The following is a 17,075-nucleotide window of genomic DNA, read 5'->3' as shown; positions in this document are numbered from 1 at the left end:
AAAATTTATTTATAAAATATCAATTAAAATATTTACAATTATTTTATGTTGTGTAATACTAAACTACTTTCTTGTTTAAATTTTAATTGCGCGTGTACTTAAATAATTCTAATTAAATTTTTTAATATAATTCATATTCTTAATTTCTTGATTTATAAACATTTTATTAAATCTTAAACAAATAGTATAAAATGGAAAAAATGTTATAAACAATCATTAACGAATTTGAATGATCGCAAATAGCTTGTGTTGCAATTTTTATTTCCGGTGACAATATATTATAAATATTACGTCAAAATGGCGACCTTGTATAGTTTGCCTCATATAGCAATTAACCTAAGTGAAAAAAATAAAAAATAAAATAATATACGGCACACGAAGGACACGAAAACAAAGTTAGCGACTCGGTCATCTAAAGGACGAAACCTACTTCTGATTTAGGATGGGGAGGAGAAACTTCGATTGTTTCTTTATTGCAAATCACTGTGGACAGTCAACCAACACGTCATTTCCTATTATGTGACACAACTTCTACATAATATTTCAATCGTATACTCGAATTATTCATTTGAAAATGGCTTTCCGAGCGCTTTACGTCGCCGTCTTTTTCGTCTTTCTTACTCTAATTGTTGTGATTATATCATTTTCCACCCCGTCCTGGCTAGTTGCCGATGGAAAAAATCCTCATCAAAATTTTCACAAAATAGGATTATGGGAAATATGTTATAATCGGGAATACGATGACTATAACGATTATCAATATCATAGAAGATATAGACACGACTACGGACCATATTCTTGCAAATGGATCTTCGATGAAGAATATTACTTTTTCAGAGATTTTATTTTGCAACGTAAGTAATTTCATTAATTATAGATTTATTTCTTAATATTTTATTAATTAAAATATTTTTAAATGCATAAAACAATAATTATAAATGCAGTGAAATCTGGCTAACTGGACTCGATTTAACCAGATTCTACTGTATTTTGAAATAAAACAAAATTCTTCAATAATATAAATAATACAAAATAATATATTTTGAATTATTTTAAAATTGACACAATTAGCTGTCGCATAATGTAATGTAAATATAAAGTTATATGAAGTCATAAGTATTACCATACTGTATATTTTTATATGGTGAACTTATTTGTAGTATTGAAAAGTGACTATTATCAAGTGGAACTCACAAAAATAACAATAAAAAAAAAGGAAGTATAACAACAATCAGAATGTCTTGATAGCTTATAAAATAAATTACTGCAGATTTTAATGATTCATATTATGTTTCCTACCACATATTTAATTTTAGAAATCTATAATTCAATCTACGGAAGTGGTTATAATCCTTTTGATTTCAATCTTAGATAAATTATCGTAGAGGAAATAACATACAAGCTACGTAAATTTTCCTTGTGGTTAAACGACAATAATAAACAATTAAGCTATAAATTTCAATTAAATATTTTAATTACGTTAATTCATAATATTAATTTAAATTAATTAATATTTATTTATACTGTATATAGATTCATAGACGTATAGACTTTATACGCTTATGCGTAGAGTTTGCTTATATGCGTAATGTATGTACTGTACATGAATGTCCTATATATAAATATTAATTATATTGTTTACAATTTCAGCATTTTTTGTAGCGGTACAAGTATTTTTCACTTTAGGATTAATAGCTTTATTAGTAGCGGGGCTATTGACGATTATTTTGTTGGTATGTATGCGTAGTGGGAAACAAGGGATGGTTATTGGAATTGGCATTATAACACTATTTGCAGGTAAGTCTTAATCAGTCAAAACTGTTATTAAAATAAAATAAAGTTTATATTTTTATATAGTTTAATTAATTATTATTAATTTTTTTTCTTTTTCTTTACATTTTTCACACTAAAGTAAATATTATAAATATAAAAGCTATCAATTTATTCATTTATACGTTTTATATAATAATTTTCATACGGCACAAATTTGATTAGTTTTAAATAATAATAAATAAAATAAATATTAAGAATAGATTTAAATATCATTAAGAAAACAACAATTCATCGGAATGTAATAGAAAGAAAGGAAATTACGTCATGTTAATGAAGGAAATCTTGTAGGTACTTAATCGTGTCGCAAAAAAATTTAGACCGGGTTAAAACTATCTTGAGACTTGTGTTACTTCACAGAAGAAACACAAGTCTCAAGACACTTTGTGTTTCTTCACCACAAGATATCTTGTGTCTCTTCTGTGAAGAAACACAAGAAATTTGTTTTGTGTTGTGTTATCTTGTGTCACAAAAGAAACAGAAGATAGTTTTAACGCGGTCAGTGCCATACAATTATAGAATTAATATAATAATTTATTTTAGACTTCAATTAGAATAAATTAAATATTTAGGTAAACAGCTCAGAATAAATTCCATTACCATTATTGAACCTTTATTATTTTTCTTTGTTTTATAATAGTTCTATATATTTCTTGGAGATTATAAACAAACATATGCTAGAAATGGATCAATACTTTTTGAGTAAATTTACGATGAACTCAAATACCATAATTATTCAATATAAATGGAAATTTATTCTAATACAATTCAAACTATTTTGATCGTATTAAGTATACATATTTATTACAGACCTAATTATATTGACGTATGTCACAGTATTAGGCTATACAACAAAATAGAGCTTATTACGTCAACCTAATTACATTTATCAGCGATAGTTAATTGTTTTTTTGAGTAAAATTTATTTTATATTATTCATCTTTTACTAATTGTAAATTTTTCTGGATAGATACTAAATTAAATTTGCAGTCTACTTAATCAGCAATTAATTCGAATTTTCTCAATTAAGGATGCCCACTAAAAGTGTAAAGGATGCAAATGAAAATTTTTCTACTGTTTAAAACATCTTTTAATCAATCATATATATATAAAATTTTTATATAAAATTTAATTTGACTTTTATTATAATTTATAATAAGACATGTCAAGTAATTTACAAGACACGAATACCTAGTACGAAGCCAAAAAGTTTATGTAAACAAATATTCTTAATATGTTTAAAAAAGTTTTGTATGAATTAATTTAGTAATATATCAGCAAGTAGTTGCAAGATATCGAATTATACAATTTAATTGATTCCAAAAATATATAAATAGGACTATATAAATTCATTTATTTTCATCATTCATCCCTTTACAAGTAAAAATGACATTAATTTATGTATATTTTTATACGTACAGAATGTCTTTCATATTTATATACATACACTACAATAAACATTGACTAGAGTTGAGTTAAAAATTAAGCCAAATTATTTAAGTAACTTATTGTATTTTTCAGTAAAATTACAGGTATCCTTGCTTAACGCGACTTTGCTTAAAGCGGGATTTAATTAACGCGCGAAATTAATTGCGACAATCCCTTTATATATGCGGCAGAAGTTTTAATTTACGCGACTTTACCAGTTGTCTTTATTTAATTAATATAGAAACCGTATTTTGATTAACGCGATTTTGATATACTCGGTAGGATCGAGGGATTAATTAATCGCGTTAATCAAGGGATACCTGTAGTTTTTAATCCTGTTTTTGTGTTAACAATTCATGAATGAGAGTAAGTTACTAATTAAATTTTATAGCTCATTAATTCAATAAAAAGTAAGCTATTCTTAATGAAACGTGAATATAATGAAATGATGAGGATAAAAAATTTCCACACAAGAGTGATACGTCATGTTTACTTCAAACGTCAATACAGTAGAGCATTATCCGACCCCGATTAACCACCACCTCGGTTAACCGACCGCGTTCTAGTCGGCAAATTCAAATGTCCGCTAGTGATGTGGCGCTACAATATCTGGCTATGTCTTGGCTACTTTAATATTATTTTTACGTGTTTTAGCTGGCAACACTGGATAGACCATGAAAGGGAGCCAGTATTTAAACGAGGCTTAATTTTCTAATTTTTAACGATACAATAGCGACGATTATTATTTAAAAGAAAATTTGATAAGCTTAACATGGAGGAAAATTCAACGCGAAGTAGGTTAATAGCGATATACTAATATACTAATTACATGGGATATAATAATATACTACACTAATAATGGATTTTTTCATACTTTTCGGTTATCCGACTTTTCAATTATCCGACCAACCCCAGTCCCCAATTGAGTCGGATAATCGATGCTCTACTGTATANAGTCGGTCGCGGGTTCTAGCGTTAAATTTAAGTAGTATAATACAGTAATTAGATAAATCGTGCTAAGACAGATTTTATCTACCATATTTTTCAGCGTATAAGATGCACCCCATTTTTAGAGAGTATCTTTCAGGTTAAAAGTGCGTCTTATATGTCGGCAAATATGGTAATTTATGGAAGAACTATAGAGTTCTATAACGGTTATAGAAATATTCTCTATATATACTGTATATCTATTTGTTTATATACTCTATATATCAAATTCCAAATGCTTTTACAGTTAAACCTCCGAACAACGGTCACTGATGGGAAGATTAATTAATTTAATTAATTAATGGCCGTGGCTTAGAGGTTATCGTACATACACGTGTTTAAAAAAATTCCCGAGAAAGTGGACGCTGTTTACAGGTGGCCGATATTGGAGTTTCGATTCTATTTAACATTGTTTTTTCTATCGTTGAATTAAATGCATTAATTAAAATTGTTGACCTAATTTTTTTCTTTACATTGCATAACTATTTCTCTCGCGCAATACTTTTAAGTTATTTATTATAATTTATAAGCATATAATAATGCTATTATTATATTATTGTTTACTATAATTATATCTTTTTTTCATTCTTTTAATTATTTAATCGAACGAATGCACTTCATTTGGTAGTTCTTTAAATTATGTTAATGGCGGCAGTAAGAAGGTCATTCGGCCGCTAATTTTTTTTTTCTCTCTCTCTCTCTCTAATGATACCAATCCTAATAATACCAATCAGTAAAAAGGAAAAATATATTAAAAAATCTTATAAGATTTTTAAATATTTTTTATTATATAGGCCTATATTATCAATAGAATATTATTATTTTTTATACTTGCCTATAATTAAAGAAATTGTTTAATTATAAGTCGAGTCCATACTGTACATTTGCGAATATGTTTTAATCAGGAAAACCCTAAAAATTGTTTTCACTAATGGTTTTTTTCCTAATTATACATTAATTTACGAGTGCTCAGTAAATAAATTAATTAAATCAACGGTTATTTTTAATGTCACATCTTTTTTCAGAATAATTTTAAGATTTTAATTGAGATCGTAAACAGAAGCATCGTATTAAGGCCCACTTACGGAATGTCGTTATAAGTTTATTTGGTCTACATAATATAATACAAAAATATTATATTAATATATATAAATTTGTAGACGAAGCCGTCGTAATTTTAGAATTGGGCCCAAGGTAGAGCGGGGCTCTTTGTTTAACAAATGAAATACGTAGAATGTCTATTTATTACTAAATAGCGGTATTAAAAATTTACGGTTTGCTATTAAAAATAACATGAATTCTTGGGATAGGAACCACTACGGAACCCCTAAGGCCTACATTTTTTCGAGTCCAGAGAAAAAATCCCCAGTTCCCCTTTAGAATGTCTCCAGATGTGAAAGGGGACGAATTATAAAGGCACTTTTACTCTAATTGAGTGTTTCTTCTAAATTTGCGAATTTTTAAATAAAAATTATGAAAAAAGGATATTTTAAAGAAACGGTTTCTATCCATATAAATGCACTAAAAGGTAAAAAATAATTTTTTTAGCTTTTATAATATTTTTGGTATCATGCAATCAAAAATAAAAGCATGGGGCGCTCATGTTTAAAAATATTCTTAGTTAATAGTTAACTTTCTAACAATTTTTATGGATTTTCTACGAGCGTTTGATGTTTTTATTTTTGGTGGAATAACAACAAGATTACTGTGAAAGCTGGAAATGAATTAGTTTTTACTTTTTAGTGTATTTTTGTGAATAAATGCACTAAAAAGTAAAAACTAAATTAAAAATTTTTTTTAAATTTTTTAATTTAGTTTTTTTAAAATAATTTTTTTTTAGTTTTATATAGTTTTATTTATACAGTAAGTCTAAAAAAGGGCATAACTACGTGTAGAGTCGCTGTTATCAGATTTGATATACAAATTTCAATTTTTCGCCAATTTTTTTGATAATTGCTAAAATTGTTTGCAAAGTTCAAAAAAGTGTATTGTCATCGGGAATACGAGGGCTATTTCTTTTTCAACCTCCGATGGTCCATAAAACAAAGACAAGTGTAAATAACAAAATGAATTTATTACCAAAAGTTAGGTACAAACATAGTTACTTTTCGACATAATCACTGTGAAGATTGAGGCATTTGTCATATCTGTGGACGAGCTTTTCCATCCCCTTGTCATAGAATGTTGACTTGAGATGGGCCCTAACGTTGTTTTGAAGATCGTCATTAGTCTCGAACCTCTGCCCTTCTAGCCATTTTTTCAGTTCAGGAAAGAGGTGGAAGTCTTCACACATTAAAAAGTTTCAAGCTAGGTGGAAGTCTTCACCATCTTTAAACACCCAGTGTATATCCCCGATTTAGCACCGAGCGACTTCCACTCTTTCCTGAACAGAAAAAGTGGCTAGAAGGGCAGAGGTTCGAGACTAATGACAATCTTCAAAACAACGTTAGGGCCCATCTCAAGTCAACATTCTATGACAAGGGGATGGAAAAGCTCGTCCACAGATATGACAAATGCCTCAATCTTCACAGTGATTATGTCGAAAAGTAACTATGTTTGTACCTAACTTTTGGTAATAAATTCATTTTGTTATTTACACTTGTTTTTGTTTCATGGACCATCGGAGGTTGAAAAAGAAATAGCCCTCGTATTCCCGATGACAATACACTTTTTTGAACTTTGCAAACAATTTTAGCAATTATCAAAAAAATTGGCGAAAAATTGAAATTTGTATATCAAATCTGATAACAGCGACTCTACACGTAGTTATGCCCTTTTTTAGACTTACTGTATAAATAAAACTATATAAAACTAAAAAAAAATTATTTTAAAAAAACTAAATTAAAAAATTTAAAAAAAATTTTTAATTTAGTTTTTACTTTTTAGTGCATTTATTCACAAAAATACACTAAAAAGTAAAAACTAATTCATTTCCAGCTTTCACAGTAATCTTGTTGTTATTCCACCAAAAATAAAAACATCAAACGCTCGTAGAAAATCCATAAAAATTGTTAGAAAGTTAACTATTAACTAAGAATATTTTTAAACATGAGCGCCCCATGCTTTTATTTTTGATTGCATGATACCAAAAATACTATAAAAGCTAAAAAAATTATTTTTTACCTTTTAGTGCATTTATATGGATAGAAACCGTTTCTTTAAAATATCCTTTTTTCATAATTTTTATTTAAAAATTCGCAAATTTAGAAGAAACACTCAATTAGAGTAAAAGTGCCTTTATAATTCGTCCCCTTTCACATCTGGAGACATTCTAAAGGGGAACTGGGGATTTTTTCTCTGGACTCGAAAAAATGTAGGCCTTAGGGGTTCCGTAGTGGTTCCTATCCCAAGAATTCATGTTATTTTTAATAGCAAACCGTAAATTTTTAATACCGCTATTTAGTAATAAATAGACATTCTACGTATTTCATTTGTTAAACAAAGAGCCCCGCTCTACCTTGGGCCCAATTCTAAAATTACGACGGCTTCGTCTACAAATTTATATATATTAANTATCTTTAATCCCAAAATTTTAATATATTTAGAGTAGAGAAATCAAATTTGATAGGACTAACTAATATTTGAATAGCGCTGTATTAATAATTTGATTTAATAAATAAATGAGATAGACTCAATAAATCGAATAAAATAAAATCAATAAATATAAAATTTAATCCGATTTTTTAAAATGATTTAATTCTTTATATCAATAGTTTGAAATGTTTGAATGAGGTCTCATTTGTCTGTAATATGTCAAGGCGAGGCCGAACATGTTGACTGCTTCTGAAACACGCTATTTTAGTCACGATACGAACTTTGTTCATTAGGTTATATCAGAAGTAGGGCATTAATTTTTTAAATTCTGCTTTGAAAATAATATTTTTGTATTATATTATGTAGACCAAATAAACTTATAACGACATTCCGTAAGTGGGCCTTAATACGATGCTTCTGTTTACGATCTCAATTAAAATCTTAAAATTATTCTGAAAAAAGATGTGACATTAAAAATAACCGTTGATTTAATTAATTTATTTACTGAGCACTCGTAAATTAATGTATAATTAGGAAAAAAACCATTAGTGAAAACAATTTTTAGGGTTTTCCTGATTAAAACATATTCGCAAATGTACAGTATGGACTCGACTTATAATTAAACAATTTCTTTAATTATAGGCAAGTATAAAAAATAATAATATTCTATTGATAATATAGGCCTATATAATAAAAAATATTTAAAAATCTTATAAGATTTTTTAATATATTTTTCCTTTTTACTGATTGGTATTATTAGGATTGGTATCATTAGAGAGAGAGAGAGAAAAAAAAATTAGCGACCGAATGACCTTCTTACTGCCGCCATTAACATAATTTAAAGAACTACCAAATGAAGTGCATTCGTTCGATTAAATAATTAAAAGAATGAAAAAAAGATATAATTATAGTAAACAATAATATAATAATAGCATTATTATATGCTTATAAATTATAATAAATAACTTAAAAGTATTGCGCGAGAGAAATAGTTATGCAATGTAAAGAAAAAAATTAGGTCAACAATTTTAATTAATGCATTTAATTCAACGATAGAAAAAACAATGTTAAATAGAATCGAAACTCCAATATCGGCCACCTGTAAACAGCGTCCACTTTCTCGGGAATTTTTTTAAACACGTGTATGTACGATAACCTCTAAGCCACGGCCATTAATTAATTAAATTAATTAATCTTCCCATCAGTGACCGTTGTTCGGAGGTTTAACTGTAAAAGCATTTGGAATTTGATATATAGAGTATATAAACAAATAGATATACAGTATATATAGAGAATATTTCTATAACCGTTATAGAACTCTATAGTTCTTCCATAAATTACCATATTTGCCGACATATAAGACGCACTTTTAACCTGAAAGATACTCTCTAAAAATGGGGTGCATCTTATACGCTGAAAAATATGGTAGATAAAATCTGTCTTAGCACGATTTATCTAATTACTGTATTATACTACTTAAATTTAACGCTAGAACCCGCGACCGACTAATAATTCAATGATTTTATCCATTCAGCCACNTATTATAAATATAAAAGCTATCAATTTATTCATTTATACGTTTTATATAATAATTTTCATACGGCACAAATTTGATTAGTTTTAAATAATAATAAATAAAATAAATATTAAGAATAGATTTAAATATCATTAAGAAAACAACAATTCATCGGAATGTAATAGAAAGAAAGGAAATTACGTCATGTTAATGAAGGAAATCTTGTAGGTACTTAATCGTGTCGCAAAAAAATTTAGACCGGGTTAAAACTATCTTGAGACTTGTGTTACTTCACAGAAGAAACACAAGTCTCAAGACACTTTGTGTTTCTTCACCACAAGATATCTTGTGTCTCTTCTGTGAAGAAACACAAGAAATTTGTTTTGTGTTGTGTTATCTTGTGTCACAAAAGAAACAGAAGATAGTTTTAACGCGGTCAGTGCCATACAATTATAGAATTAATATAATAATTTATTTTAGACTTCAATTAGAATAAATTAAATATTTAGGTAAACAGCTCAGAATAAACTCCATTACCATTATTGAACCTTTATTATTTTTCTTTGTTTTATAATAGTTCTATATATTTCTTGGAGATTATAAACAAACATATGCTAGAAATGGATCAATACTTTTTGAGTAAATTTACGATGAACTCAAATACCATAATTATTCAATATAAATGGAAATTTATTCTAATACAATTCAAACTATTTTGATCGTATTAAGTATACATGTTTATTACAGACCTAATTATATTGACGTATGTCACAGTATTAGGCTATACAACAAAATAGAGCTTATTACGTCAACCTAATTACATTTATCAGCGATAGTTAATTGTTTTTTTGAGTAAAATTTATTTTATATTATTCATCTTTTACTAATTGTAAATTTTTCTGGATAGATACTAAATTAAATTTGCAGTCTACTTAATCAGCAATTAATTCGAATTTTCTCAATTAAGGATGCCCACTAAAAGTGTAAAGGATGCAAATGAAAATTTTTCTACTGTTTAAAACATCTTTTAATCAATCATATATATATAAAATTTTTATATAAAATTTAATTTGACTTTTATTATAATTTATAATAAGACATGTCAAGTAATTTACAAGACACGAATACCTAGTACGAAGCCAAAAAGTTTATGTAAACAAATATTCTTAATATGTTTAAAAAAGTTTTGTATGAATTAATTTAGTAATATATCAGCAAGTAGTTGCAAGATATCGAATTATACAATTTAATTGATTCCAAAAATATATAAATAGGACTATATAAATTCATTTATTTTCATCATTCATCCCTTTACAAGTAAAAATGACATTAATTTATGTATATTTTTATACGTACAGAATGTCTTTCATATTTATATACATACACTACAATAAACATTGACTAGAGTTGAGTTAAAAATTAAGCCAAATTATTTAAGTAACTTATTGTATTTTTCAGTAAAATTACAGGTATCCTTGCTTAACGCGACTTTGCTTAAAGCGGGATTTAATTAACGCGCGAAATTAATTGCGACAATCCCTTTATATATGCGGCAGAAGTTTTAATTTACGCGACTTTACCAGTTGTCTTTATTTAATTAATATAGAAACCGTATTTTGATTAACGCGATTTTGATATACTCGGTAGGATCGAGGGATTAATTAATCGCGTTAATCAAGGGATACCTGTAGTTTTTAATCCTGTTTTTGTGTTAACAATTCATGAATGAGAGTAAGTTACTAATTAAATTTTATAGCTCATTAATTCAATAAAAAGTAAGCTATTCTTAATGAAACGTGAATATAATGAAATGATGAGGATAAAAAATTTCCACACAAGAGTGATACGTCATGTTTACTTCAAACGTCAATACAGTAGAGCATTATCCGACCCCGATTAACCACCACCTCGGTTAACCGACCGCGTTCTAGTCGGCAAATTCAAATGTCCGCTAGTGATGTGGCGCTACAATATCTGGCTATGTCTTGGCTACTTTAATATTATTTTTACGTGTTTTAGCTGGCAACACTGGATAGACCATGAAAGGGAGCCAGTATTTAAACGAGGCTTAATTTTCTAATTTTTAACGATACAATAGCGACGATTATTATTTAAAAGAAAATTTGATAAGCTTAACATGGAGGAAAATTCAACGCGAAGTAGGTTAATAGCGATATACTAATATACTAATTACATGGGATATAATAATATACTACACTAATAATGGATTTTTTCATACTTTTCTGTTATCCGACTTTTCAATTATCCGACCAACCCCAGTCCCCAATTGAGTCGGATAATCGATGCTCTACTGTAGAACCATTTAATTGTGGCTACATAGCTTAATAAATATATGAACAATGTTTTCCACATCAACATTCAAATGACAGTGACGAAACCGAAAAAGAAGTATAAATAATAAAATTATCCGAGTACAGAAAAGCTATAAGGGATTATTGATGACATAAATTATTTTTTTTTAGTTATAAAGTCTACAAATTCAATTGCACTTTTACGTATTTAGGCAGGGAAGATCCTTTAAAAAGACACTGACTTTAAAAAGACACTGTATAAAGGAATGGATCTAGGTTTTTCGGAGCCTAGGGCTTATTGAAGTCCATTGCGGCCCCATTTTTGCCTAACCTAACATAACCTAACCTATTAACTATTTTTTGCTATGCGATAAGTGCTCATTGTTAATGAAAAAGTACTAAAAATTTATGATAATAATTCAGTTTTTGTAGGCCCTTGACACTTGGGGACCCAAGGCTTAAGCCCTATTAGTCCCTATGTAGATCCGCCTCTGTTTGTGTATTTTATATCTTATGCTAGTATTTAAGAAAGCTCTTATGAAGACATTTATTTATTTTCACGTCTTCTACATACTGATTTAATTTACTTAACACGTTACAATTTACAAACACTTAACAATTTACAAACACGTTTAATTATATTAATTATATAAATATTTAGATAAATAGCAATAAGAATTTACAATATACCAAACACAAATATATTTTTTAAATAAATTGTTTCTATTATCATTTATTAAAAACTAACACATAATAGTTCAAAATTTTAATTGAGTAGAACTATTGCATCCTTGATATAGCTTACATTCCATAATTAAAAAAATAAAGATGATTAGAAATATTAATAATTCTTTATCGAAAAATAAATAGATTATAGAAAATTTTTTAGGTATTCGGTATGACAATTAACAGGAATAAATAACAGCATAACAAGTAATATTTAACAGGTTAAAAAAATGACCATAAATGTTATGCAAAACAAAACAAGATATACGTATTTATTGCTTGTTTAAATTGTATGCTTGTTAGAGAAAATTGTAACTATTTAAATTATTGTAAATTGTTTGGTTTTACAAAAACATAGCACGATGTTTTTTAACGAATTTTCGTACGTAAGCTGTAAAAAATAAAGATCCGAATACCAACGACTACAATAAATTTTAAGCCTTTATTTGTCCAACATTGATGACATATTAAGAATAAAACGTTTATCTATATTAAAACAAAAAGGATTTAAATTTAGTGAATGATGATCGAAGAGTGGACTTATAAGATATGTAGCGGTATATTCACAATTGTTTGAAACAGAATTTTCACAAGTTATTTTCTGACAAGTTACTGACAAGTTACTTTACTTCACTTAAAGAGAACAAGAGCTGTCTGTCATTTAGCGGCAGACTTAGCCCTATAAAAAATGGAAGGAAGAGGAAAGTATGAGAGACCAAGTGTGAAATAAGGGAGATAGGAAAGTGTGACTATAATACGCAACACATTCGTGCTGCATATTATAGTCACTTGTCAGTTATAACGACATTAAAGTTTTCTGGGATAATCTAGTTTAAGACAATTTTTATTAAAAATCTTTACCTATATTTTACACTTATTTTTTCAATAATTAATTATTTTTAGTCCATTCTATGTATTAGCATATTTATATCTAGGCCAGAAGTTCCCAAACTTTTTGACTGTCGATTCCTTCAAGAATTCTTCGACCTTTCGACTCCCTCTTCTATATTTGCAAATAAATTACAGTTAATAATAATAATAAATTAATTAATTAATTCTTTCAGTCAGCATTAATCCACGCACTGTCTTAATTAATAAAAAAGATCTGTTTACAGTGAGCAAATTTACATCATCCTGAACTGTCATATACATAACCACTAGACTAATAATTTTTAACGAACCGTTTTCAATTAACTCCAGACTAATTTTCGATCCTTAAAGTACCTTGGGATCGATATAGATCACTTTGGAGACTTCTAATCTAAGCTACTACTTCTGTAAGAAAAAATATGCGATTTAAGATTAGTAATTATATAATGACAAATAAACCTATAAACCAGATTTATAAATATTTAATCTATGTGAAAACTCCTTTAACAACAAAAGACAAAATTAGAAATGGCACATGTCTATGGATACGTGCCATTTCTAATTTTGTAACTCATGATTCAGACGATCATGCAAGAAATAATATACTGTATATAATACATACATTATTTATAATCTAATATATATAATATATATCTTCTACGAGCTGTCTACACCGTATAGACTACAAGCAAAAATAATACCTCTATATTTTGCTAACGCAAAATGACTTTTATAGAATTAAATGGGGTAGTTTAAAATTTAATTTTACGTGATGAGAAAATTCCTAACGGGTAAAATTTTGGAAAAAAGTGTTGTAAAATGTTAGAATTACTAAATACGCTATCTGTGATATAATAGAAGGAGAATTGGTTGTGGAGTGGAAAGATAAAAAGAAACGAAACAAACAAACAAAAAAAAAAAGAAAAACAAAAAGAAAGGAAAAAGAATTACAGTATACTATATTAGACTTTAACGGAATTAGTTTACAACAAAAGGCAATGGTAAGAGAACTCTACTACCAAAACTAAACGTAAAATAGAACAAGGACAATAATAAATAAAAAGAAAGCAATGGTAATGAAAACAGCAGAGTTGGCATCGAGCCTCTGTAGCCAATTATACCGCTGTGTTGTAATCTTGGAAAGGATCACTGTACTTATTTCATAAGTTCATTATATTTTCATTGAATATCTCATTCTACTTATTTTTGTTCTGAATTTCACTTTTTTAAAATAAAATAATAATTAATTACGGATATTTTCTTTTAAAAAATGTATGTTAAAGCATAACTTATTATATGGCTCTTGATACTTTGGCTTCTGTTCAAAGTTGAAAAAATGTTTTTTCTCGCTAAGCCCATATAATTTTAATTTATTATAAATTAAATAATTAAAATTATTTCAAATTTTATGACTAACAAAATAAACCAAGAAATTGTAGTGAGAAAAGAATTCAGTTTTGAGAATGAACTTTAGATATAGCATAATCTCAATAATTACAGTAAATAATTCATAATAACCGTCTAAATATTATAAAACTTTTTAGACACTACACTAAACTTTTTCTCCAAAACAAATTAGAAAATGATTCTTAAATCACATTTATTGGTGCGAAGAAACTATAATTAAAAAATTATGGTTGGTTGTCGTTCATAAATGGCTTTTGTTATCTCGACTGATTATTTAAATAATTAATTTTTACACGACGAAACATTGGGCTCGGGTATATTAAATTTATATTAATGTATTAAATTTAAATATATTATATTTAATATAAAAAGTCATTGGCTTCTACTAATTTTCAATTACAAGCATTTTATTCTAATAATATTGAACTTTTTTATTTTGTGGATGATATATTTAATTAATACAAACTCGAAATAAAAATTTAAATAATTGAATCTAAATTTATATAGATAGTTTCAGCCCTCTTTGTAAAATGGATCAGAGTCTTCGTTTTGCATATATTTCATAAAAACTGACCTTGCTGTAATCTTAAACTTTTTATAAACATTTAAAATAAAATTATAGATTTATATAAACATAATTTATAATAATAAATTAATTGAATTAATAACAGATTTTTTTTTGTCACAGCTATATGTTGCACTTTGGCCGTTATCATATTTGGAGCTTTGGGTGACGGAAGAGACTGGATGCCTTATCCTGATCACAATTATTTATCTTGGTCATTTGGATTAGGTGTTTTGGGGGCCATTTTGGCTTTTATAACAGCAATTTTATTCTTTGCGGATGCTCTACTCGTTAAACACAAGCAGAAACATTCCACTCAACGCCAATCCTACAGAATGGAGCAAACCGAAGTGAAAAATGTTAACCTTTGATTTAACTTTTACAAAGATATTTTTATATTTTTAGCTAAATCTTTCAATTATTTCTATTTCACCATAATTTTATATATATATATACACTTACACTTCATATTTTATATATTTCACCCAATTTTGGCATTCACTTTATCACGCAAAATGCAGCATACAATTGTGTAACAGGAGTGTAAATAAACATTAATTCATTCATTTGTATCTCGTGATGTTTTTATACTAAAAATAAAATCTAATTCTAAAATCGATTTTTTGCTTACTCTTAAAAATACTTTCTCGGAAATTTAAACAAAACTAATAATATTTTGTTATACACGTTTTATTAACTTACTCTCTCTGGTCGTAAGTTGTCTGTTTGTCTGTCCAGATAAAATAACTCAACTTTTACACACTTTCCGATTTCCGATCTAGTTGCAACTTTGCATACATACAGTATGTACTGTACAGTACGTAGGCTGTTTTTTTTCAAGTTCCGATGGTCTATACAAAAAACACGAGTGTAAATAACAAAATGAATTTATTACCAAAAGTTAGGTACAAACATAGTTACTTTTCGACATAATCACTGTGAAGATTGAGGCATTTGTCATATCTGTGGACGAGCTTTTCCATCCCCTTGTCATAGAATGTTGACTTGAGATGGGCCCTAACGTTGTTTTGAAGATCGTCATTAGTCTCGAACCTCTGCCCTTCTAGCCATTTTTTCAGTTCAGGAAAGAGGTGGAAGTCTTCACACATTAAAAAGTTTCAAGCTAGGTGGAAGTCTTCACCATCTTTAAACACCCAGTGTATATCCCCGATTTAGCACCGAGCGACTTCCACTCTTTCCTGAACAGAAAAAGTGGCTAGAAGGGCAGAGGTTCGAGACTAATGACAATCTTCAAAACAACGTTAGGGCCCATCTCAAGTCAACATTCTATGACAAGGGGATGGAAAAGCTCGTCCACAGATATGACAAATGCCTCAATCTTCACAGTGATTATGTCGAAAAGTAACTATGTTTGTACCTAACTTTTGGTAATAAATTCATTTTGTTATTTACACTTGTTTTTGTTTCATGGACCATCGGAGGTTGAAAAAGAAATAGCCCTCGTATTCCCGATGACAATACACTTTTTTGAACTTTGCAAACAATTTTAGCAATTATCAAAAAAATTGGCGAAAAATTGAAATTTGTATATCAAATCTGATAACAGCGACTCTACACGTAGTTATGCCCTTTTTTAGACTTACTGTATAAATAAAACTATATAAAACTAAAAAAAAATTATTTTAAAAAAACTAAATTAAAAAATTTAAAAAAAATTTTTAATTTAGTTTTTACTTTTTAGTGCATTTATTCACAAAAATACACTAAAAAGTAAAAACTAATTCATTTCCAGCTTTCACAGTAATCTTGTTGTTATTCCACCAAAAATAAAAACATCAAACGCTCGTAGAAAATCCATAAAAATTGTTAGAAAGTTAACTATTAACTAAGAATATTTTTAAACATGAGCGCCCCATGCTTTTATTTTTGATTGCATGAT

At 27.8% G+C, this 17,075-nt stretch overlaps 2 protein-coding genes across 2 annotated transcripts in view; one reads left to right on the top strand and one right to left on the bottom strand.

Annotated features, from left to right (window-relative positions):
* LOC111626833 overlaps nucleotides 1-17,075 on the bottom strand; it is an 86,302-nt gene that overhangs the window by 5,855 nt on the left and 63,372 nt on the right. The window lies entirely within an intron of this gene.
* LOC111626811 lies at nucleotides 305-15,748 on the top strand. Its single transcript, XM_023370318.1, has 3 exons — nucleotides 305-854; nucleotides 1,651-1,797; nucleotides 15,299-15,748. The coding sequence occupies exons 1-3, from the start codon at nucleotides 575-577 to the stop codon at nucleotides 15,544-15,546; spliced, it is 675 nt and encodes a 224-aa protein (XP_023226086.1). The 5' UTR covers nucleotides 305-574; the 3' UTR covers nucleotides 15,547-15,748.

This window comes from Centruroides sculpturatus, unplaced genomic scaffold (genome assembly GCF_000671375.1).
Source record: "Centruroides sculpturatus isolate CEXI.00-Female unplaced genomic scaffold, Cexi_2.0 scaffold280, whole genome shotgun sequence".
NCBI lineage: Eukaryota > Metazoa > Arthropoda > Arachnida > Scorpiones > Buthidae > Centruroides > Centruroides sculpturatus.
The sequence above is the reverse complement of the archived record's forward strand: the minus strand, read 5'-3'. Positions and strand labels throughout refer to the sequence as shown.

Excerpts from the sequence above, each read along its gene's own strand:
- LOC111626811 (XM_023370318.1), top strand. The coding sequence starts at position 575 with ATGGCTTTCCGAGCGCTTTACGTCGCCGTCTTTTTCGTCTTTCTTACT. Across the intron at positions 855-1,650 it reads CAGAGATTTTATTTTGCAAC|CATTTTTTGTAGCGGTACAA; the intron begins GTAAGTAATTTC and ends TTACAATTTCAG. Across the intron at positions 1,798-15,298 it reads CATTATAACACTATTTGCAG|CTATATGTTGCACTTTGGCC; the intron begins GTAAGTCTTAAT and ends TTTTTGTCACAG.